Source organism: Streptopelia decaocto (assembly GCF_964273445.1).
Source record: "Streptopelia decaocto genome assembly, chromosome: 1".
NCBI lineage: Eukaryota > Metazoa > Chordata > Aves > Columbiformes > Columbidae > Streptopelia > Streptopelia decaocto.
In genome coordinates, this window is record NC_138663.1 from 119,530,303 (window position 1) to 119,555,465 (window position 25,163).

Consider the following 25,163-nt stretch of genomic DNA (forward strand, 5'->3'; position numbering starts at 1 on the left):
ATGCTCTGCCTGAAAAGTAAGTACCTGCCCACAACCTTCAGACTGTCCTCCTCAGTGACGGAGTTTTTATTTCAAACGTGCAGGCCAGGGAAGCATAAAGACTCATGGTTTTAAAAAAAAGGGCCTCTTCTGCAGACAGGATGCTCCTGGGAACAGAGTGTGATAATTAAATTCACACTAAACTCAGTTTTCTAGGCGGAGGGAGCTCTGTGTTTTCCTCAGACAAGAGAAACTGTAATTGGGCTGCCTCCCTCTCCCAAGTGCTTCCCTCCAATTCAAGCAATAAAAGAAATTAATACCAAGTGATAGGATTGTGTTTTTGTTTGACAATGAAATATAAATTTATTCCCAAGAATAATCTTACCATTGCCATGAAAACTGCAGTTGACATTCTGTCTTCCGCATGGAACATGTTTATGGATATACACAGCCAACATGGTCTGCTAGTGCCGGAAGTTGTAACAGAAGAAGAGCACTGAATGTGCTTGAAAACACAAAATTAAGGAAAATTCTGGAAAAAACAGTAGTACGAAATTGAAGTACAAATCACAGTTAATACAACTGCAGCAATGTCAGAACATTTACTCCCTAATTTCACAACAGGAAAGGTTTAGTCTCTTTAGGGTCACCTGAGACAAAGCTTGAAAATGTAAAATGCTATTTGAGGAGGAGGAAAGGAAACGGAAAAGATGTAAAGGAAAAATTAGTAACTCTTGAGTGAATCTCCAGTTTTAGGATGAAATTTTTCAGACCACAAGACTTCCTCTCTTGCCCCCCAAAAATGCTGCTTTTGTCAAATGTCACGTTGGCCAGACAACGTACCAGTTGCAGTTACATGGCCAACTGCAATTTTGAATATGTCCTCTGTCCACAGACAAAGCAGCGGAAGTCTCATCCTCTGTATCACACAAGCCACTTGTTTCCCTTCTTAGCAGTTTCTTTGGAGGCAGTTACTTGAGTTTCCCTAAATCTCCTCTTTCTCTACAGTGAGTTTCACGACTGCAAAATATGCCACAGTTCTCCACTGCACTGAACCACTTACTACAGAATGCAGTCTCAACAAAACCAAAAATCCAGGTGTTTCAACTTTCCATTTCTTCAGTGAGATTGTTAGTTTTTGTTCCTGGCAGTTTTGTGTTCAGACCTCTTCTTCTTGCTTGGTACCAGCCAGTTTGAAATGGACCATTGCACATCCACTTGAGTGCAGTGTCCTGTTTAAGAGTCCAAAGGGTATCCTTACCGTTGAAGCTTTTGGAGGGAAAGGTCAGTCTAAAAAATATTAGTTAGGGTGAAAAAAAAAAAAAAAAAGAAGAAGAAGATGAAGCTTGGATGAGGGAAAGGGTAATTATTGTTAACTGAAAAATAATGACTTAGAAGAGTACTTCTGGAAGGAGGTGACTGGATTTATAGTGTGCGTGCGCATTAGGCTAGTGCTCAACATAAAGCTGCCAACTGCCTCATCTGAAATGCTATAGCAGGCTGACAGATTCCACAATAGAAAGTGGGGGTAATATTGATAGTCTTAACAACTACCTTGGCAGGAATAATTACTTTAATGCTAGGTACTGAATGCTGAAAGACATTGTTGAGACAGAGTATGGGTAGTAAACTGTTTTTGAAAAGACAGACCAACATCTCTCTGTGACTTCCTTGATTTCTTATTGGCTGTTACGCATTTTTCCTCTGTGATTAATACCGTCTACAACCCAGAGATTTAAGACTCTCTCAGATCTCTTCTACCCACAAGTATGAAGCTCAGTAGCTGCTGGATTATTTAGTGTATTTGGTGAGGAGAGTTTAACACCTGATAACTTGAAATGTTCGGTGTGCTTGCACTGACAAGTTACATTAGCCAGACTGGCACCTTCACAACTCCCTTGAAAACATGTGAAAACAGTGCACAATTCAAAAAAGACCATGAGAACACAAGATATTAAGATGGTATAGATTTCCACTATTTTTGTAACCAAAACCCATGCTACAAAGCTCTAAAAATCAGAAAGAGTGATAAAAATGCAAAGGAAAATAACAAGGGAAAAGAAAAACAGAATATCCAAATCGGTTTTTCATTCAGAGACATCCCAGTGCAACTTGGAAATGAAGAGTATCCCTCTCTTATTTTAGACAGAAAAGTTATTGAGGGTGAAAAGCCTCATGAAAATAAATAAACAAATTCTGACACACAATCTGCTAAATCTTCTTTGCTGCTTTATTCCATTGCAACTAACATATTATCTCTCGCATCTATTAAATTCTGCTTATGGTTTTCTCCTTCAAATCCCTGCATTTATAACAACACATTCTTTCCATTTTCAGAGCATTTCACTTCTCTATTCCAAAGAGTTACCATATATTCACCACTTCATACAGAGCAGAAGCTATGAAGTGTAAGCAAATGCTAATAATATCCCTAGTGAACAGAGTGATCAACACACTTTTCTCCTACTGATGTTTACAAGGGTCAGGAGAAAAAATGAAATTCTTCCAGTACTTCTAATATTCCTTTCCATAGCAGAAGTTTCTTTGGAATTTGAAACTAGCAGAAAGTCTGACTGTCCTCATCCAAGTGGATCTATTAAAGCTGAATATCAGCATGTCCATTAAAATTAGTGAATCATATGTTACTTTTATATATTTGGAAAAAAAAAAAAAAAAAAAAAAAAGTTAAGGTTTCTAGAAATCCCAAGCAGGAAAATGTGATGAGTGGTGTCCCTCAGGGATCCGTTATTGGGACCAGTACCGGTACCAGTACTTCAGCAATTACATAGACAGTGAGATCAAGTGCACCCTCAACAAGTTTGTGGATGACACCAAGCTGAGTGGTGCATGCCTGAGAGACAGGATGCCATCCAGAGGGACTTGGCCAAGCTCAAGAAAAGAGCTCATGTGAACCTCATGAGATTCAACAAGGCCAAGTACAAGGTCCTGCACCTGGGTTGGGCCAACCCCCAGTATCAATACAGGCTAGGGGATGAAGGGATTGAGAGCAACCCTACCAAGAAAGACTTGGGGGTACTGGTGGAGGAGAAGCTGGACATGAGTGGGTAATGTATGTTTGCAGTCCAGAAAGCCAACTGTATCCTGGGCTGCATCAAAAGAAGTGTGAGCAACAGGTTGAGGGAAATGATTCTGTCCCTCTGCTCTAGTGAGACCCCACCTGGAGTCCTGCAGCAGCCCTGAAGCCCTCAGTACAGGAAGGACATGGACCTGTTACAGTAGAATCAGAAGAGGGTCACAGAAATGATCAGAGGGATGGAACATCTCTCCTATGAAGAAAGGCCGAGAGCCTTGGGATTGTTCAGCCTGGAGAAGAGAAGGCTCTGGAGAGACTTTTTTGGAAATGGAAAACTGTGTCCCCTTGAGCCCCCACACTTTGTGAACTCCCTGTATGCATTACTCCTATGGGCAAGCAGGTGGCAAAGCAGTTTCCTACACCTCCTCCCTGGTAACCCTCTCTGCCTTGTGCATGCACTGCTTGAGGTGAGCAGGCACAGAGAGTCGAGGAGTCCTCACCAGCATCCAGATACCCCCCACAGCAGGGAGATTGGCAGAGCCTCAGTCATAGGAAATAATCTATCCCAGAATTTACTGCATTACAAAGACTGCTTTTACATTCTTTCTCCTCTGCTGTTGTGTCTTGTAAAAGGACAGGAAAAAGAAATCTCCCAAACCACCATTGTTACAGCTCAGAGCTGGCTACCGCTTTCTGACAATTGCTGGCTTCCAGTTTCCAGTGCCAAACCGCACTGCATTATGGCAGTGTATCTTCTCTTGTAGCCCACTGTGAAAGTACCAGACCCACTTCAGCAACAGCCACTTGGACAAAAGTGTGTAAGTGCCAGAAGTACAAAGTGTCCAGGGAAGGTTCATCCCATGCTTTTGGATCTTACAAGAATTTGAGCACTTAATCAAGTGAAACAGGATTCAAGGCCAAAACTAGATCCAGTCTTAAGTGCCTTGCCAGGTCAGAGATCCCATGCTGCATAATTGCCAGTCTCCTACTTTGTCCACTAGTCCTGGATTTACATAGGAAAACAGGGTGTAGGTGTTCTCTCCTATGGATACTGGCTTGTTCTACAGCTCTCAGTCACTTGACCAGAGGCCAACAGTTCCAATTTATTTTAAGGAGGAAGAGAATGGAACAGAAGGACTGAAAGCAGAGACAGCTTTATGAGGAGGTGGAGGAGAAAAAATGCTGGGAGTCTTTTTAATCAAAAGGTCAAAAAGGGCCTTTAAAATCGCTAAATCTGATGCCTAGCATAGTACGCCTCCTGAAATTTCACCCTACAATTCCTGACTAAGCTATGACTTCTCTTACAGGAGATTCCAGGCCACCCTTATTTTCATTAATGTTCCTAGGATAACACCACAGAAGATTAAATGTGTTCAGCCTGCCAAAGAAAGGGAGCATTTTGTGAACAGCACTGAGCACTGCTTTTCCCCCGCCTATGTGGAGATAAAATAATACATCGCTGCCTCCTACAAACATACTTACTAGTGTGTCCAGCTGCATTTTTTAGTTCCTATTATTAATTTTGCCTGGGCCAAATAACATCAGCATACTTAAATAGTATGATGGGCAGGATGAGTGAAGAAGCACTGTTCCTTACTGATTTGACAAGGAGGCTTTACCAGAGACAAGGCATACTAATGCTAAATATAAAAACCAATAAACAAGGTAATTGCAAGAGAGGGAAGGTGAAAGCAAGCAAGTCAGGCAATTTGTTAAAACTGATCGCAGATGAAAAGCAAGAGGCTGACCATTTAGTCACATCATGCCTTCAATAGGAACTTGTTCTTAATTTACATGTGAATAGTATTATGGTCTGACTGCCTATGCTCAGGTCAGCCACAAAATGCTGAAATCAATTGTAACTAATGGACATTTACCACAGTCAGCTGTTATTAATAGCTTGCCTGATGTTGCTAGCAGAGCTTGCTCTGTATAAGACAGTGATAATAAATACATTGATGTGGTAAAGGTGTAGTTCCTCTCATACTGTGCACTGGGGGCAGTCCTGTGGCCATAGAGGACATCAGCTCCTTGTACAGATCAGAGTTCAAAATGAAGATTAACTTAGAAATGCGGTTGCAGCTTCTTTGGTACTTGCACAAGTAACATCCAGTGTGGTCTATATGTTTCCTTCCTCTTTCTGAAGGTCCCTGAGATTCTCTCTAGTTTAGAGGTGATGACTGAGTCCCTGGAAGGCTTAGATGATCATGCAGCAGCAAGTGTCTTTGTTCCCAGTCCCCCATTTACCAAGTCTCAAAGAAATTTGCAGGGGACCCTCAGATAAAGATCTCTTTAGGGTCCCTATACATACACAAAAATGAGAAATGTGATCAGCATCTCCTATCACGTATCAGTCTACAGAAAGTATATGGGTCTGTACCTTTTTTATTCCAACATTAACAGAGGTGTCAAGCGAGTTAATGTCTCATTGCATGACTATTACACCCTTATCCAAGCTGTCTTCCCAGTGTTCTCTATGGGAGCAGATAAATCCTGCTGTCTACCTCTGACACCCTTCACCAACAGAGGCAGTCTGTGACTAGAGAAGCAGTGCTTTTTCCACTTCGCTTTAGCACTGCTGATCATTTCAGGTTCCTCCGGGAATGCTGATTTACAAATGCACTGCTCTCTTGGGCTTCAGAGGAAAGCAGAAGGTCTGGGGCTACTCTCCAGCAGCCAGACACATCAGGTAGAAGGAAATGCTTGTTCTGCTACTGCTCCCTGTTGCCTGCTTGAGGAAGCATCAGATAAAACTTTCTCTGATGCAGCTTCATGTACGGGCCTTCCAGAGCAAAATACCAGTCTCACAAGCTGGAGGAGGAGTTAACAGCCCCAAAATAAATGGTTTAGTCACTGTTTCAGAGCTCGGTATCCAATGGAGAAAAAAAAAATCTGTTTGTATACAGATAAGAAAGAGGTTCCTGTGTGTCTCCCCCACTCTTCCTGAACACATATTCACTGCTTTGTATTCCATGTATCTCAGGTTCTCATTATTCGTTTCACACATGACTCCCACATATTCTGTGTAGATAGAAATAAATATGCATTTGTTAACACAAATAAGGTCTGTATTGGGATATATAGGAGGTGTGAAAGCTGGAGACAAGCTCAAAATCTTAATCCAGTCTGTATAAAAATTGTAATGATAACAATAAAACTTCCCAAAGTGACAAGGCCAGAGTAACCTGGCAGATTTTCCACTTTCCTCCCCACAGGTTGTGTCTGGGTAACTCTCAGCCACACTGAGCCTTCCCCAATTGATATTGCAAAGAACTTCTCTTTTACAACTTCTCTTTTAGCATCATCCTAGATGTGCCTGAAAGTTATATTGAGACATAGCCTATGAGGCATTTTGGTGGCAAATAACCTATTTACTGAAAAAGTGGTGGTTTAAGTATTCTAGCTTAAAATCTGTACATTTGGGTCAACCTAGGTAAATATTTTTCAACTATTTTTTTTTTTCCTAAGGAGGAAAATATAGCTATTATATACAGAAACAGTATTATATTTATGGGTTAGATTAGTAGAGAAATGCAGGTGGCATTCCCAAGAGAGTCAGTAAGAGTTAAGACCCTTCTTACCTCTCCTTCACCCTTCCTCTCTCCCAACATCCATAGTAAGCATCAGGCTTGAATGACAGCCCAAATTAAAATCCTGTCTTTGCTTTACTCAAAGGCAAATCCAAGACTCCTCACCCCACGTACCAGCTAAGTCTGCGTAGGATAAAAAGAGGAACATGTTATATGAATGGCACTTGCCTTTGCTCCTCCCTACCTTATGACCCTATAATTTTGCTGAACACTGTGTTATAAATCCAAACTATTGTTATTTATAGGCAGGCAGAATAATTTGTTGGATCCTATTTTTAAATGCCAGATATTCTGAAAAAAAATCCCATCCAAATCAATCTGAGGACATTTTTCATTTTTTTGTTTAACCACCAATCTGAAAGCCAGTTGTTTACAAGGTCATGCTGTGAAGGCAAATGAGGATGCCTGTTCAAAGTATGAAAAGAACTGATCAGATTGCCTCTGCATACTAGCCATTAAAAGAAAGAACTGCTTTGAAATTTTCATTTCTACCAATAAGTTCTTTCTGTCCATCTTGTTCATTGCTGGTTAATTACCACCTTTGCAGACAATCTACATGGTTAGATCTCCTTGGCAACTAGCAAGGCTGGGAAAAAAAGTAAGTCTAAGAGTCTATATTTGAACTCAGAAATCGTAGCAGTGAAGTACGGCCAAACCACCTCTGATGTGAACTAATCACAGTATTTATATGAACAAGAAAGTTATCCTATCAGAATGGAGGTAAAATATCTTTCTGAGCATCTGTCTGCTTCTTATGAACCCTCCCATTAACCTCGGAGGATGTGTCAATGACTTCAAAAAGAGAAACAGGTATATTATACCCCTGGGAGAATATAAGAAGAAAAGTGCTCTACAATGCCATGGTAGGGAGAGCATGAAAGCCTGGCGGTACATTTCCCACCTATTCCCCTGCAACCCTACCTCCTGCATTAACCCTCTTGGAGGAGCATCCCTGCCCCATCCTTTCACTGTCTATTCAAAGACCTCTCATCTATGGGCTTGCCAAACCACTTTCAAACTTCCTGACATTGTCCAGCTCCACAGTCTCCCAGGGGCAGCAAGCCTCTGAAGCCACTACCTGGTGTTAAAGGCATACTTTATTGTAACTGTTTTAAAACCAATCTCCTACTAGTTGTATGGGATCCACGGTACCCTGAGATTCTCTGTTTTCCACCTCCATGCCATCCCTGTCAGCCTTCAGCCTCTTTAAACTGAAGAGTTCAGGCTTTTATTACCATCTCTTTGAGTAGCAAGTGCTGAGACTCCTCCATGCCTTTGGCTGCCCACCTCTATTACTACCTTCAGGTCTTCCATGGCCTCCTGAGGCCCAGAGACCATGCAAACACACAGTACAATACTGCTACCTGTTTTTGAAGGTGGCTCCTGGCCCTGAGAACAAATGAAGCTGTGACTCTCATCTGTTTTTTTCCCATTTTGGAAGCAAAGCAGCCCTCGGGTCTCAGGTCTCAAATGAGAAATAAGGAATCTTAAGATTCATCTTGACCATCCATGGGATGCAGGGAATCTGTGCAGGTCCTCATTGGTGGTGCATCCAAGTCCTGAGGTAACCAGCACCAGCTGAGACCCCAGATGAGAGTCAAGGATTTGAGTAAGACTTTGGGCAAGTCACTGAAAGAAATTGATACCTGTTTTTCCTTGTCTCATCATAATTCACCCCAACACCTTTTGTCCCGGACAAAGAGAAGGAAGTTACAGCTCAAGCATAAAGGGGCTGTTTTGCCACCAGAACTGCAAGGAGGTACTCTCTGTAACACAACAAATGAATCTCATCCTACAGACAAACCCAGACAACTGTGAATACTGCAAGCTCTTCCTTTCCCATCGCCCTCTCAAATACAAAGCCAGTTCCCTATCTCTGTTACTGTAGTGTTACTGTAGTTACTTTCACACCAGCTGCCTGCCTGCACTTCCTGTTTCTGCCTGCTTAAGCATGCCCATGCCTGTGTCCACGTATTTCACTCTGCCTGACTACCATCCCCCTACATCTCTGACATCCCAGGATCCTAATTTCTTTCCCAGACACCCATGCCCTCTGATGTTCCCACATCAACAGGCACACCAGGAGAGCACAATCAGACCTCCTGGGAAGGCCCTCTAAAGCTTTTGTCATTTCATTAAAAATGAATCCATGTGCATTCCTGCCATTTTACATGCTCTGATTTGGAAGCCCTCTCTTACAACTGCTGCCCCTATTGAGAAGGCCTGGGCATCTACAAAGCCACTAGTCACATCCTTTAGACCAGCCAGGTGGGTTCCTATGGTGCTTGAGCTGCTGGAGGACTCAGGCACCAGGGTGAGCAGTTGAAATCCTGCATTGTTTCTGGCAAAGCATTATCCTTCTGCCACTGGCCTCTGCCTCACAGATGGGGTCTGAGTTAGTTCTAAACAGAATAAAACCAGAAACCTACCCAATACACAAGGTGATTTGTTTGCAAATGTTCCACTCTTATTTCATGCATGAAAACCTCTCTGAAGCAGCCAAGCTCTATCAGCTTTCCATTTAATTTTGCTTTGGATGCACAAGAAGTGTGTTCTTGTTACAGTCTATTCATTTATCAAAAGCTCTCCTCTGTGGGCTCAATACTTTTGTTTACTGCACAGGAGCTGTTTTCTCTTTAAAAGGTCAGCTCTTTTATCAACTATTTCTTTAAGTGAGTCCAACTACATGTACCTGACTAAAAAAGACATAGAATTCACATTTTATTCCAGCATCTTTATTGTTTCAGGTAGTAGCTCTAACAAGAGCAATCTGTATTTCTGATGTTTATGAGCAAAGATAGCTCATACCGTATAAAGCAAATCTTCTCCCTGTACGAATCAAGAGATACATGAAAAGCAGAACTACTCTTTTCTCTCAAGACATATAAAGGCTATTAAAACTTTGAATCACTTGTGCTCATGCCAGGCTTTGCTAGCTCCAATAAAGATAGATGAGCTTTGCTAACTGAAGGCTAATGTACCATCTAAAACATCAATTATTTAAAAAACATAATACTGGTTCAGCCTGTTCTGGTAAGATCCATACATACTGTAGAAAGATAATTTAAATCTACACTAGTATTTTATTTTCATGTTAAACTCTACATTCAGCCACCCAGAATCAAATGCCATCAGGAATCAAATGCCACCAAGATCCTTAACAGATTTTCAGAAACTGGATGTTGCAAACTAGCCAGCTGGGATAACATGAGATCCCAGTACCTCCAAGTCTTTCAGAAAGGTTCCAGTTACCTCTCAAAGTATCTTATTTTTAGAGGGGAAACCGATGAACTATTGACTCATGCATGGGACAATCCTGGTGAATGATGGGTTAAGTTCACTTAGACTAGAAAAAAAAAAAACAGAAAAAATACTATAGGAAAAACTAAGAGCAAAAAAGTACTTTTACATCCTTTTTAACAAAGTAAAAAAAAAAAAAAAAAAAAAAACAAAAACTTCCATTTTGAGGTTATTTAATCCTTTTGAAGACCTTTGTTTCCTAAAGTTAAGTAAAAATTTACTGTGAACAAAGAGTGAAAATGTGAAGTCTGAAACAGTTGCTAAAAGCTCCTAGACTTCAGTATTTTAGACAAAATGCCACATTTCTGAAAGTCTGAAATCAAATGTCTTTTCCTTCATAAAATATTTTGGAAGATTCTGTTGGTCAAATTGAATCCAATTTACAAAATGTTTCAGGGCTTACAATTCTTTTTTTGCTACCTATTTCACTCTAGAAAAGGATAATAGAAATTATAGCAATTATAGCAATTTCACAGCAATTCCATTGATTCTTTTTTTCAAACAAGTTTATAGACCTATTTAGTTTATTATGTAAGCTGAGTGAAATAACATAGCAAGTGGTTGTTTAGACACCATTGAATTGTTTATTTCAAGACAAAATTTGGTATTTGTTGACATGGAAACATTTTTTGTGGTTTTGACTTACATTTTAAGTCATTTGGAGTCTGACATTGTACTTGCCTAAATACATCTTTTAACAAATTCATATGTAGATGGATATAAAGCCCTGTATAGCTGATGCTCATTGCAGAGAGGGTAAATGGGTTTTGATTCAAATTAAACAAAGGTAACAGAAAATCTGTATTGAAACAAAAATATCATCTGATCTTTTGTTCTTATTCAACTAAACAATGTATTTAAAAAAAAAAAGGGCGTAAGTTGAGCCAGTTTTGTTTTCTTGCACTCAGTAGACAAAGCCACAAACTCTGACCTAAACAAACCTGTTGTTGACTGTTGAAGTCTTTATATCAAATATGAGCAGTAGGCAGATCCAACCTGTGGCTGTACTCTTACTGCCTGAAAAATAAAAGCAGAAAACTCTCAGGCTCCACACAAAGCAGGAACATCTTTTTTGAGGAAACTTCTCAGGGCCATTAAGTGGAATAGCTATTTGAAAAAAATATTTGACTGTAGCTTTGGGAATAGCAACCGCATTCATGACAAAGAAACATTTCTTGTAGCTCTCTCTTATACAGATTCTTTGGCATCTGATAATGTGGTTAATTCAGTCTGTTTTCATGATACTGGTAGGAATTTAGTATTTCTGAGGCCTTCACATCAATGTCAAATGCTGCTATGTCCATGTTTCAGAATCTATCTGAAGATCTGAAAGAAAACTAAAAGCCTAAATATCAGCCAAAATTTCAAAAGTGATTGAAGGGAGTCCAGGCAGTGATGGATAAGCTCATTTCCTTAGGATACATGACTAAAGTACTATTCTGCACTATTTCTAGGCTATCAAAATACCACAACCTGAAACAAAACATTTACCCAGTTGAAATTATGGAGTTTTTTAAAAATTACTTTTTCTAAATGTCTTTTAAAATGTCACTTCCAGCCTTATTTCTCAGTTATTTTTTTCTCTGCAGTCTATAAACTGGGAAGTCAGCAGCAAGAAACTAGGTCTTTGTATTTCACTGTGACTTCTTTTGGCAGGGAAAGGGGATGAAGCTAATGGTGGCCTAATTACTTAGCTTAAAGAAAGCAGCTGGAATCCCAGTATCAACTGCAGTAAGAAATGGAAGAGGAAGGGGATGTAAGGAACATGGCAGCTGTTCAGATAAACTAAGTAACAAGGGTAACTACTTGGTCTCAGAGACAATGTTATTTGTGAAGCAACAATCGCATGCAAGAGTTTGGTTTTGTATGTCAGGCCAAATGAAAAATGTCAGTCACATCAGCTGACAGAAAACTGAGTACATCCACCAAGTCACCACCATGACAGACAGCAGCAATCACAGAAATGTTGTTTCCCCAGCATCTATGAGAAAAAATAATAATATTTTTTCTTCTGAAGTGTGCAAAAACATTTAATTAAAATTCAGGCTGATTTTTGTAAGGGAGGAGCACCTGTCTCTTCTGAAATATGTTGCCTAGAACAAAAGCCACTGAAATTCTCCTTTGCCTGAAAAGAATTTACCAAGAAAAAAATCTCTGTTGACAAAAAAATAAAGTTTTTGGCTGTTTCTATTTTCCCAGTCTTTCTAATTCCCTTTTTAACTTCATGCAACAGTAATAGAAGAAGGAAATCCAGTACACTTAGGCAATGTCTGTGACCCGGGCACAGCCTGTTTGGGGTACAGCTGGATGTAAACTGAGGGAATAAAAAAGATAATTTAAGGAAGGAAGTTTCTGACATTTTTTCATTCTTGTTTTGAGAATTGAGGGTAGGAGGAATCAGGTATCTGTGCTTCAAAGTCACTCTGTTCTCTGTAGTCCATGTTTCTTGAAAAAGATGACATAGCAAGTGACAGTTCTTTCTAGTTCAAATACCTCATCTTTACCAATGGCATTCAAACTGCACTCCAAAAGCCTTGCTTCACTAGTAAGACACTGATGGGCAAAATCAGCCCATCTGCAGAGTAGCACCAGTAGTAGCTACTTTGCATTGTCACGCACACACACACACGCTACCCAGGATGCCAATGCCAGGTGGTTTCCCCAGTGAACTATCATCTTGACCTAAGGAAAGTTTAATTAGTGTAGGTGATGTTTTGCAGAGAAAAAACAAACACTCTCAAAGTCATCTCAGAGCCCCTAGCCCTGAGCTGGCCAGGTCCAAGATCTGTATCAACATAGAGTGTCTTCTGCCCATTTCTGTAGGAAAGTACTAGAAGTTCTCGTGCTTGGTCTGCAGGCTTACTTCATAAGTTATTGGCTTCAGTCAACTGGTACAGCATATTGATTGAATCAAGTCCTTATTTTCTGACAAAAATATTCTTCTCTGTTCTTCCTATGCCATGTATTTATGATAGTTCATTGATCAAAGCAAGCTGTTAGAGAATGTCTGTGCAGCAGTCAAGATGGTTCCAACACCTGTCCAAGGAGCTCTATGAATATTCAGGCACAAAGCTGTCTCAAGTCATTCAGTAATGCAGGCAAAAATTGTATTGGGCTATCCCAAGGATGGAGATTCAAGTAAAGCCACCTTTATTTCAGGAAGGGGCGGAAAAAAGGACAGGAATATAGTCGAAATAAAAAACAACAAAGAGAGAGAAGGTCTGGGAAAACTGGTGGTATCAGCTCTTTCTGTGACGGTCTGTTTCTCTCCTCTCTAATGACCTAACTGGACATGTAGACTTTGACAAGGGTAATAGCTGCCTGCCTTGATTTCTAAACTTTTAACTTACCAGAACATGCACTGGGCCCATCACCAATCTGACTACATCCACAATGCTAAAGAAAATCAGGCCAGGAATTGTTCCTCAACCTTGAGAGCAAGTGGTACAGCTCTGAATCTTTTGTGGACTTCACATCTCTTAGTTTTAAGGCATAATTAGGATATTGGCAGTGATTTTTTTTCCACTTTAAATTATCTGAAATAACGAAAGATCTGTGCTGCACACTGAGTTTATATGTTGCTGGACACAGAGGTGGCATGAGGGCCTACGGAGATGTCTGAGGGAGCAAAGCCTGTCTGGAGAGTGTTGACAGACGAGAATAAAAGCAGCAAAATCTGATCCAGTCTCATCTGTTCTGTCTAATGGAAATAGTCCCTGGCACATACTGTCTCCCAAACCATCCCCATGTGTTGTCTCAGAGGACTAGAAGGCACGGGCCATAGCCAGGACAGGTAGCTTGCTAACGTTTAGCAGTACAGATAACCAGCATTAGACAAGCCAGCCAAGCTCCTATTTACACTTCAGCTTCCAGAAACAACCAGGAGCACTCCCCAGATATCAGTGTCATTAAAGGTGCAGAATCAAATGAGTCAGAATTATCTATATGAAAGGTTCAGCTGATCAGCTAATTTTTGTTGCTAGAGTTTTCAGTTGGGAAAATTTTAATGGGAAAAAATCATGAGAAGAAGGAACTGATTCTCCCCAACTCTTCTCACAAAACTTGAGAATACTCTTTTTCTACATAATCAGTAAGGAAAATATATGGAGACACCAGATTTACCCAGCCCTCACACAACTTCTCCAGAAGGCTGAGCTATAAATCAACAGTTAGATGCAAAAGCAAAGCTGCAGAGAAGATGGAGCCATACTATTCTTAGAGGTACACAGGGAAAAACAAGGAGCAATGGGCACAAGCTGCAGTGAGGGACATTCCAATCGGATATAAAGAAAAAAAAACCCTGATGTGAGAGGTGCAGCACTGAGACAGGACCCAGAGAGGCTGTGGAAACTCCCAACCTTGACCCTGAGCAAAGTAATCTAACTTTGAACTTGGTCCTATGTTGAGCAGGAGGTTGTTCAAGAGCCCTTTATATATATTTATATAACCAAAAATATTCGATTATTTTAAGCAGGTTTTAAAATTATTTTTATTTCTAGCAGTTAGAGCACATAAACACAAACAGTTTGAAACTGATAACAGTCAGATCAGTATGCTTCCTTCGTGCTTTCTCCTTTTTCCTGGTACATCCCACAGAGATGAAAAGTTGAGTTCTTAGCAAATCTCTGAAGAAATAGTGCAACTGACAACTAAAAATTTTTGCATTAGTACATGTGATAGTAACTGGCAGAAATAGCTGTAGTTGGGTAACTGCAAAAAAGAAATCTCTCAGGAGGCACGTCAGACAATGACATATTACAGCAACTCGGGGAGACCTATATCTGATGCAGAGGCATCAGCAAGAAAGCATGTGGAGAGTATTTGCAGCTATTAAGGACTGTCAGCACTGTGAATCATTATGATCCCTATTATCCTTACTATAGCAGTTGCCAGTAGTTTTGCCACATGGAAATGCTAGACATGAGCCAAGGTCTGATGTGGCCAGGTGGCATGACTCAGGGTGGGACACCTAGGCTGTCTCTGCCACTGACCTTGTTCCACTGCTTGCAGCAGCAGTGACAATATTATTCATTTTCCAAGTGCAAAAAAAAATGCATCCTTTCTATCTTTCTCACCTGCTGAGAAAGACATCAAAAACAATAGGTTAGTTTGAGTGGATTCACAGTTTTTCAGAACTCTTTCCTGCTCTGAACCTCTAGCTGAAGCTTTTCTGGAATCCAAAATTCTGGTAAAAATCATGTATAACTAGACTAATCATAGAGGAGCAGGGATATGTTACAGCAAACTCTCCTTATTCCAGAAAACTATTTTTTATGCCAGACATTTGCACTAGAGATGGCTCTGAATTGACACTGAATCCAAGCACTCAGACTTCAGGTAGTAAACAGGTGTCATAATTCAATTCTTCTGCCTAATGAAAGGTAGAACATGTTGATAATCAACTGTCTCGACACTTTTTCACAGGTTCAGAATGTGTAGCCTTTTTACACTGCCCCATATACACAACAAAGCTGAGGCTGTTTGGTTTCCCTGTACTTCTAATGAAACTATGTTTAGCAGAGCAGATGTAAACAGCATTCTGGAGCCTTTAGTGCTGAGTTCTGTAGCAAAATTGGTTAGAATCCAATATGAAAACTACAAGGTCAAATGACTATCAAAACCAGAGGCTTCTTTTTAAATTCATGTATCAGCTTCATTTTCCATCCTGCATTATAAAAGGGCCAAGAATCAGAAATGAATGGAAATGTTTGTACTGCATAGAGGCAAAGCATTACTCAGGCTGATTTTTTGCAGCTGCACAGGCTTAAAAGACATGAAAATACAGAACATTATTTTTATCAAGTTGGATTAGAAGGCAACGATTAAACAGGTAGTGTGAAACAACAAAGTATAATCCTTACAGCCTCCTTTCTAATCATAAATGTACTTCAATTTGCATCTTGTTTCTAGTGAAAACTGCTGCTGAAATAAATTTAAATCACACATGTGCTCTCTCTGAAATTATATTTATGATTCTGTGGGTGCAAATAAGTAATTTTGTTCTTGAATTAATTTGCCAAGTCAGTGTTTATTGAACATTTCAACATTTCAAAATGAGGACTAGACAATGCTCCCAGCCGAGTGAATAGAAAATGTTGTATTGATTTCAACAGCACAGGACCAGATCCTAACTCCTTTCTTTTTCAGAAGGAAACCTGCATTTTGTGATAATGACGGCTTAGAATTGTTAGCTGATCATAAAAAGCTCCATTTCTTTCTGTAAACAAGAGTCTTTCTCCTCATATCTACTGATAATACACAGTGTCTTGCAGTACAGATTACCTGATCTCACTGAGAGCAATACAAGCTGAGTTCATCGAACAGGCAAATCCCCCTCTATTCTGAGAATATCTGTTCCTGTGCCCTCGCTGCTCATCAGACACGAGATTTTTACAAAGCTCTGCAACAATGGCTAAAACCAGCCAGCGATCAGGCAAAGCATTTCGAAAGCTTCCCAGCTGCTTCCTCTCTCTGACTTCTCCTTGCATCACAAGCAAGAAAAAAAACAGAAAAGACCCCGACATAGAGCAGAGTGTTGAACATTGCAGAAAATACCCTGTGCTGAGCAGCGCTATGCCGCCTTCTGATGTCAAAGCCTCACAACCTCGCAGAGGCAGTGGGGAACAGAAAGAGCCTCCAGGACCTCCGGATATTCCGCAGAAGAGTTCAGTGTCAGGGAGGCTTGTGATTACAGCAAGTGAGAGGTGAATGCTGAAAAATGTTTACAAAAAGCAAGCTTGGACCTTACAAATGCAAATGCCCCCTTAACTTACGAGTTGCTCTCATCCTATTAGGACGGTGGGGAATGACCTGTGTGCAGACAGAAATGATGGTTGAAATGATGTCTACTCAACATTTGTGTACGTGCGATAAAGCCCATGAGAACACTTTGTAGTTTATAAATGATTTTTTTTAAATTGTGGATTTTCAATAAATTTGCATACAAACTACTCACAACTATATTGCAAGAGATATAATTAGTCTACTAAATTACAGTGAAACATTTACTAAACTATATCAGTTTCTGTTATGAAAAGGTCAGTCACAATTTTTAATATTCTGTGTTAAACCTCCTAATTATTTTGCAGGTCATCCTACTGCTCTAATACAGTATACAATCAAAGCAGGCTACAACTATTTAAATTAGACAAGTATGCTCTTTACATGCCTACTTTTGCTTTGTATTTGTACAGTGCTAGGAGAAGATCTCTGAAGCACTACCAATATACAAAAAAATCACATTGCTAATGATAAAATTATTGCTAAGGGATTATAGTAATACATAACATTCAGAGCCCTGAAGGTCATGAGAGCATCTCCTGTACAACTCATGGTCAGTTGTTGATACTGGATTCATGTTATTCTTCAGACTCTAAATACAAATATGTGCTTGGAAACACTGGATTGTTCCTCTCCAATGCTTTTCTGCAATAGACAAGACCAGGACACCAACACTGGTTGCATCTTTACTAGAAAATAAAATGTTCCCAAGGACCGGCACCCAATTCCTTTTATGGTAAAATTCCTAGAAAAGCCCCTGGCATGCTTTTGACCAGTGCAAAACTGAGTACACACAATTCCTGGCTATATTTCAGGTGTTAGCACGGGATACAGACTATTCCTAATAAGCAGATTGCATGAGACTACCCTGCTTCGAAAACAACGGGAGTTCAGTAATACAAGCGTGGGCTGTACCACTCCATTTAGCCTCCATGCTAAAGAATAGGCCTGGGCACATTTAATTTACTAATGTAGCTATAGACAGTACATATTGCTATGATGAAACACAAGTGAACTATTCAGGGAGTTATTTAGGAGAAGTCTTTGTCATTTGCTGGGAAATGAAACAAGTCACTCAAATCTCATACTTGTTGTATGCATTTGCTTAAGGGACTCATTGAAACAAGTACTTTGAATGGAGTAGACTAAATTGGCCTAAATTGGCATGGTATTACTACCTGGCCATTGTGTTCAAACAAACATAATGTTTACTGGCAGAGGGGGAAGCATTCAGAAGAGGTACAATTTTTTTTTGCAGCACAGATTAATAATATGTATATATTTTTGTAATTAAGAAAAGCTGAGAAAGTAAAAATAGCTCTCAAATGAGATAGCTGCTATTCACTCCCTTGTTCTTGGAACCATGACAGCCATTATATAACCAGAAGGAAAATTAAATGAAATAAACAGCATAAGCTAATTGGGTTGATATCAAGTAAAAATATAATTAGTCAAACTGTTTTGTGGCAAAGGCACTGACAATATGTGGCTGTTCCTCAGCCTTAGTGGTGAACAGGGATCCTGCCATGTGTTTAAAACTTATTCATCAAGCATTTCCATGGAAACACACAGATGCACAATCCTTGGATCACTTATTTCGGGAATTGCTGCTCCCAAGGTTCACTTTGTAGTGAGAACTCAGGCCAGGAGATAGTGTCATGCTGTGATTCTGATCTAGAAACCTCCCTATGCAGGTATTTGATGGGTCTCACAGTAGGAGAATTTGGGTGAGGGAAGGAGTAAACAGACATCTTGCATAAAGAGAAAAAGACTAAAAACTTGACCTTAATTTTTCCTCTCAAAGACTGCCTGAGAGCTGAGAAATCACAGCTCTGGAAAGAGCCTGAAGAGTTTACAAAATGGCCAGATGCTCCCAGGGAAATTAAAATGTCCACAAGGGTGTTAAAAAGATGCTATAACTGAAAGAGACTTATGTTAAATGCAGCCACAGGCTTTGGTTGTCCAAAGTTGCCCTCTTACATACCCACATGACTCGGGGCTGGTACAACCTCTCAAGGGTAAGAAAAACTGTCCCTCTCTTTGTGTGTCAGCTCTTGTACTGCAAAGGATGGGAAAGCCTGGTTATGGTGTACAAGGGCTTAATCAACATGAAGCATTTTGAAAGCATGAGTAAAATTTGTTGTGTGGATAAAAGGTGCTTTGTTGCTAGCAAGTACTCCTATAGGAAATAAACATCTTATGTAAAGCAGGCTACATGGGTGCAGCACATGCCTGGTAGGTATCCCTGTATGGGGACATATCTTTGGATTTCCCCTGATGCCACTAATAAAATCAGCACCCGTGTCCCTTCCCAGCCCTCTTATGGTTTTCTGTACACTTTGCCATTTCTGGTAAGAGATGCTCAGGCAGGGAGATCTGGGACATGATTGCCCTTAATGGCAAGGTTGAAAGTAAGGTGTATTCTCAAAGGCAACAGGAGACACCTGCACACTGTCTCTGTGCTCATTCCAGACGCTAACTGGGAGAGGAAAGCAAAATGTTCGTAATGCCTTAAATACAATGAACAACACTAAACCAGCATTACCGGTCTAACATACAGTCCCTTAATGCCTCAAAAGCCAGAGCCTTCATAGGGTGTTCATAAGTATTTAAGGGGTCTGTTACTCCAGTGATGTGATAGCTCCTGTGGACTAAAATTTCCTTAGGCGCGATAGAGGGTTAAGTATAAAGTGTGAAGCCTTAACTTCAAATTTTCTGGCTTAAGTCTGCCTCACAAAGTTTCTGCAATGCCTTTTCATTGTGTTTATTTCGTCATGCATTATATAGCATTAGTGATAATGCAAGTAGGCACACTGTCACCAACTGGGGTAAGTTCATTCAGAGAACTGACTGCCTTCGAACATGACTTCCAGTGCTGATGCTACCATCAGTCTGAATAATGCTCTCTTTACACACAGCAGCAAACTGAAGAAGTGACACAGGATGGAATGCACAGTCTTTAAACACAGAACTGCTATCAGGTTTCCATGCTACTGTTGGTCTTTGAGCCTTTCTTTTAACACAGAAAAGGCTGTGTGGCTGTCAGAGGCTTGGCTGGCAGTGGAGCTGGTCAGGAGAGGCAACCTGTCTCCAATGGATTTTTTTTTTCTGTGTAACCTCTGTGTTCCTGCTCCGGCAGGGGGATTAGACTAGATGATCTTTCAAGATCCCTTCCAATCCCTAACATTCTGTGATTCTGTGTGATTCTGTAATTTCAGCCACCCCTAAAACTTTACAAGGGTCTGTGATGTTCCTCCACAGGAATGAGTCTGCACATCAGGAAAAAGCTACAGGTGCTGTGAGACTCCACATATGATCTGCTATGTAGTGCGTATTTCCAAGAGTGAGACACTAGAATGCTCTTCAAGCCACACTGTCCCACCAAAAGCAGCCCCTTGTGCAACATTCTCTCTGGACGAGAGCCCAGGCTTCCCTTGTAGCTTCCCCACATAAAAGGGTTTGAGTCTACTGCCCAGGGCAGTGCGAGGTGGAGACATGGAGCCCAGCAGATACCACAGCACACTAATGTAACTGTGGCCATTACAAGGGACACTGACAACATGCAGGTCAACATCCTGACTGTTCAGGAGGAGCAGCTCTGTAAATCAATGGTAAAACATCACATCAGTGCTACTATATTCAGAGCCAAGTGCCCAGGCAGAGCCAGCAGAAGCCTTTTCTTTCCACAGCCTAGCAGCAGAATGGTAGCAGTTAGCCAGAAGAGAGAAAAATCAGGAGTTCAAGAGCTGAAATTCCTGCAGGAACAAGCCCCAGAGTGCAGAAGGATTTCCAGTAAAAGGAAAACAGCTACCCCAGACCTCACCGGTTCTTCAACTTCATGCAAAACTCTTCTTTCTTGCACAGAAGCATAATGAAGCCATGTATCTCAAAAAGCTGGGAAGCCAGGAAAAAAAAAAAAAAAAAAAAAAAAAAAAAGGCAGTTACTGTCATCTCTGGTTTTACAATTCTCATAAGACACTTACAGGGGAACACTGGGTAAGCCCATACAGTTAGAGAAAAAGGCACACTTGAATTAAAGGCCACAGGCATACTGAATTAAAATGAAATCATGTTCTGAAGTACTGCATGTTTTATGTTACTGGGAGGATGGATTATTTCCTGACCTGGGAATGGAAATGTGTTTGAGTTGCTCTTGGTATATATTGCTCTTGGTATATATTGCATTAAAGCCTGTCTTTCCTTCAACAAGTGCAGGATTGGTTCTTTCTAAAAAATGTTGTTTTTTTAAAAACTCCTTATACTTATTTAGTACTTTCCCCATAGCAATGCAATTGATAGAAAAAATAGCTCAATAATTCCTCATTTTCTGTACTCATCTTTTTGACTGAAGCCCCCAAGCAAATCCATTTCTTCATTTATATCAGCTATCTCCCAGAAGATCTTTCTTGGTGCATAATAAATGTCATTTATTAAACTGTAAAGGGGACTGGGGGGAAGAAAGATCTTTTTGAAAACATCTTGCAGAATCTAAATATGGGTGTAGATAGGATGACCTGATACAAGAATGAGTTTTCTTGAAGGTATTTCTATTTAGTAACAAATTGAGAATGCTTGACATCGTTTGACTTTTGTGTTGTGCATCTAATAGGTGAGCAAAGAACAAGAATGATAATTTTATTGATTAAAAGTGATTTCATGCCAGTAATACAGGAAGAAGTTGTGTGTTGACTTACAGAAATAATAAGAAAAATAATGCCTGCCTTTTTCTTGTTTGTTTGTTTTTAATGGCAGCTAACGTACTGGAAGAAGACTCAATGGAGCAGGACATAGAGAGCCCTGTCACTATTCATCAGCCAAAGTTGCCCAAACAAGCTAGAGAGGATCTGCCAAAAAATATAAACAAAGAATGTGCCAAGAGAAAAATCCAGAGGTATGTTAGGAAAGATGGGAAATGCAACGTCCACCATGGGAATGTCAGAGAGACTTACCGTTACTTGACTGACATCTTCACTACTTTAGTCGATCTCAAGTGGAGGTTCAACCTGTTGATTTTTGTCATGGTTTACACTGTGACCTGGCTCTTCTTTGGAATGATTTGGTGGCTAATTGCCTACATGCGAGGAGATATGGATCATATAGGGGACAGCACGTGGACCCCATGCGTCAGCAACCTCAATGGGTTTGTCTCAGCCTTTTTATTCTCAATCGAGACAGAAACCACCATTGGGTATGGTTACCGGGTCATCACGGACAAGTGTCCCGAGGGAATTATTCTGCTTTTAGTGCAGTCTGTTTTAGGTTCTATCGTCAACGCTTTCATGGTTGGCTGCATGTTTGTGAAAATATCCCAACCCAAGAAGAGAGCAGAAACCTTGGTTTTTTCTACAAACGCAGTTATTTCCATGCGGGATGGAAAGCTGTGTCTGATGTTCCGAGTAGGAGACCTTAGGAATTCACACATTGTAGAGGCATCAATACGAGCCAAGTTGATCAAATCCAAACAGACAAAGGAGGGGGAATTTATACCACTCAACCAAACAGATATCAACGTAGGTTATTACACAGGGGATGATCGTCTCTTTTTGGTTTCACCACTGATCATCAGCCATGAAATTAACCAGCAGAGTCCTTTCTGGGAGATTTCCAAAGCCCAGTTACCCAAAGAGGAGCTAGAAATTGTTGTAATCCTAGAAGGAATGGTGGAGGCAACAGGTAACATTTCTTATACTTTGTATAAGGTAAATGCTTTAATTTTAGAAAGGAAAATCAGTGGTTTTGCTTCACGTTAAAGGAATCACTTCAATAGTTATTATATTTGAAAAAGGCATTAGTTATCTGGTTAGCTGCAAAATTAAAAGCATGCCCAGTTTAATTGTCTGTTCCATCTTGCTTAATGGAATTAGTGTTGTTTCTGCTCTGTTTGGAAAACGGGATAGCATTTCTCATTTTCTAAATTTTTCACAGCATGTCACCCGGTTATTTGTCATTCTATTGCAGGAGCAATTCACCCACTAGGACCTTGTGGGATAAAATGATTTAGAAAAATATTCAATATAAAACTCTCTTTATGATTAACATGGAAGCACCATAATTCCTGCTGCTTCCAGTCACACATGGGTAACTGCAAAATAACTGCCTCACATGTGAAAGTCCTAACTTGTTTGGATCCAGTAGAAAGTGATAATGTGTTCAGTTTTCTCTTTTTGCTTGTTTGCTTGTTTTTGTTTTAACATGTAACATGGGGGTTGTTGCACTTCAGTTCACAAAAGATCTGTCTGATTTTGTATTTCGCTGAGGCTCCCTACACACTGCAGAAGTGTACAGAATGCTTAAATCTGCTATATATAAATAAGGGATGTTATGTCACCAGAGTCTTGCTGAGAGGCTGTTTGGTCATTACCTACAATTACACAGCAGAACATCCGATATCACTCGACATGGAGAAAATAGTGCTTGGAATTCACAGCAAATGGGCTAATAATGTTTCTCCTTCATGTTAAAGCCAGAATAGTAGGAGGATGCTTTCTCTAAAACTGCTGTACCTTGCGCAATCAGAATGCTGGTATACTTTTTTTCCTACTAATGACAGCATCAATCTCTGGAGTAAATATGATAAATACAAGGGAATTGAAAGTACAAAATGAAGAAAATATGTGGTTGGGGAAGAGGAAACACTGAGTACAGAAAAAGAAGAACAAGATTTGCCATTTTTCCCCACTACTCTAGCAAAAGCTAGGGAAGTTTGAGGATGCTGATTACACATCTCTGACAGAGGTATAACCTTTCTAACCCTGACTCATGTTTTGCAACTGGAGCCAGGAAATAAAGAGCAGTCTCTTACTAGAACATCTGTGTGTGTTTCACACATCTATTATGTGGTGTCAGAAGAAAACTGCAGTTGTCACCATATAATAAACGTGTGAGACAAAAATGGAGCAAAAAAACAACAAAAAAAAAAAAAAATGAAAGGAACTTGGCAGAGAATTTGAAGTGGTAAATGCAATGCTTCCAAATTTTCCAGGAAGTAGGTGGTACTGAGAGAAATCAAGACGAAATGTTTAGTGTTTCTGATAGGTTCAGTGGGCGCAGAGGTTTCAAATATCTGCATCACCTTCAGGTGAGATGATGAGGAAATTACTGTTTGTTAGATCAAACCATTTTGAAATTTCTGGATTGCAACCAAATGAACTTGACATCCTAAAGAACAGCGGATATTTTCAGGTTTACTGAACATCATGTTTTCCAGAAAAATGATTGGCAAGTAGTAGAAGTATAAAAATCATCTCACCAAAAATACCTACAAGAAGACAGTATACTTCTGCAGTGCATCAAATGTAGCTTTGTGGTCTTCCTCGTCACTCTTCATTGTTTAACCCTAACTCCTTCCTTCACCTCATTTGCACCCCTGCATGCCCACACAGCTCTCTGGGCTCTCCTTTGCTGCTCTGATACTGACCACAGCTTCTACTCAGCCTCTGTCAGCCTTCATGAGAGGGGACTGCTCGAGCTGGGAAATTCTAAGTTGAAATGGTAGAAGAGTCCATATTAACAAAGGAACTGGATGGAGTGATTTGAAGACCTGCTGAAGCCACCCAGGATGAAGGTGTTACCCTAGCACTGGATAGGTAGCTACATTTGCCATTTGAAGCTGCTCCATTTTGTTCTGTTTGGGTCAGCTCTCTAGCACACAGCTGCATGAGATCAAATAACGCCCCTTAACTATGGCATCAGAAAGATTAATGTTGTAATTACCAGTACCATTTCTAAAACATGCTTGTGCAGAAGTAGCCACTTGTTCTGTGCTTTACACACATGTATTGGGTTGTTTTGGTTGAAGATACAATCATGCAAACTTTCTACTAAACCTAGATGTTTTCCCTTTTTTAATTTTCCGGTTACATCCTGACAAATACTGAATGCAAATTTGAGCCATCATATATTCACTTTTCCTTCTTACACCCAATGTAGAATGAAAGCAGCAAAATAAGTTGTTTGTAAGATCTCCAGCTCCAGCAAGCAATATACTACCCATCATAGCTGCCAACATTGGTCAAAGTCATGTGATATAAAAACATTAAAACTGAAGCTAAGAAACTGTGACCTCTGCTATAGCAATATCATCACTCAGTATCATTGCTCATCAGTCAAAATCAGAATGAGATCATTACCTTATGTTATTCATCAGAAAATCCACTCCCAAGTTTGACCAGTTAATCCTTTCTTTCATTTCAGAGTTTCCCCACTCTGACAATATCCTTTTAATGAAATGGAACACTGTGGAAAATGCTAAGTATAAACATTGGCTATTATTTTTATTAATCATTGATATTACTCTGTTTAAGGTTACTGAGCAGGTGATGTCATTTTATAAATATATAATACTTCCCATCTTAAGGGCTCCAAAAGCATGTTTGCCTCTAGTATGAAGCACGACTGTTTATGCAGTGTCATGTGAACTCTGCATTGCACATTGGGACAGGAAATGAAAAATAATGCATCTTATTATTCATAAATGAAAT

The 25,163-nt window shown here is 40.1% G+C and overlaps 1 protein-coding gene across 1 annotated transcript in view; it reads left to right on the forward strand.

Moving 5' to 3' along the window:
- The window catches only part of KCNJ6 (potassium inwardly rectifying channel subfamily J member 6), a gene marked incomplete at both ends in the record, with an annotated part of 114,049 nt that overhangs the window by 51,505 nt on the left and 37,381 nt on the right, over positions 1–25,163 (forward strand). The window contains one exon of the mRNA XM_082072044.1: positions 21,436–22,356. Within this exon, the coding sequence (XP_081928170.1) occupies positions 21,436–22,356 (921 nt within the window). The remainder of the gene's footprint in view (positions 1–21,435; positions 22,357–25,163) is intronic.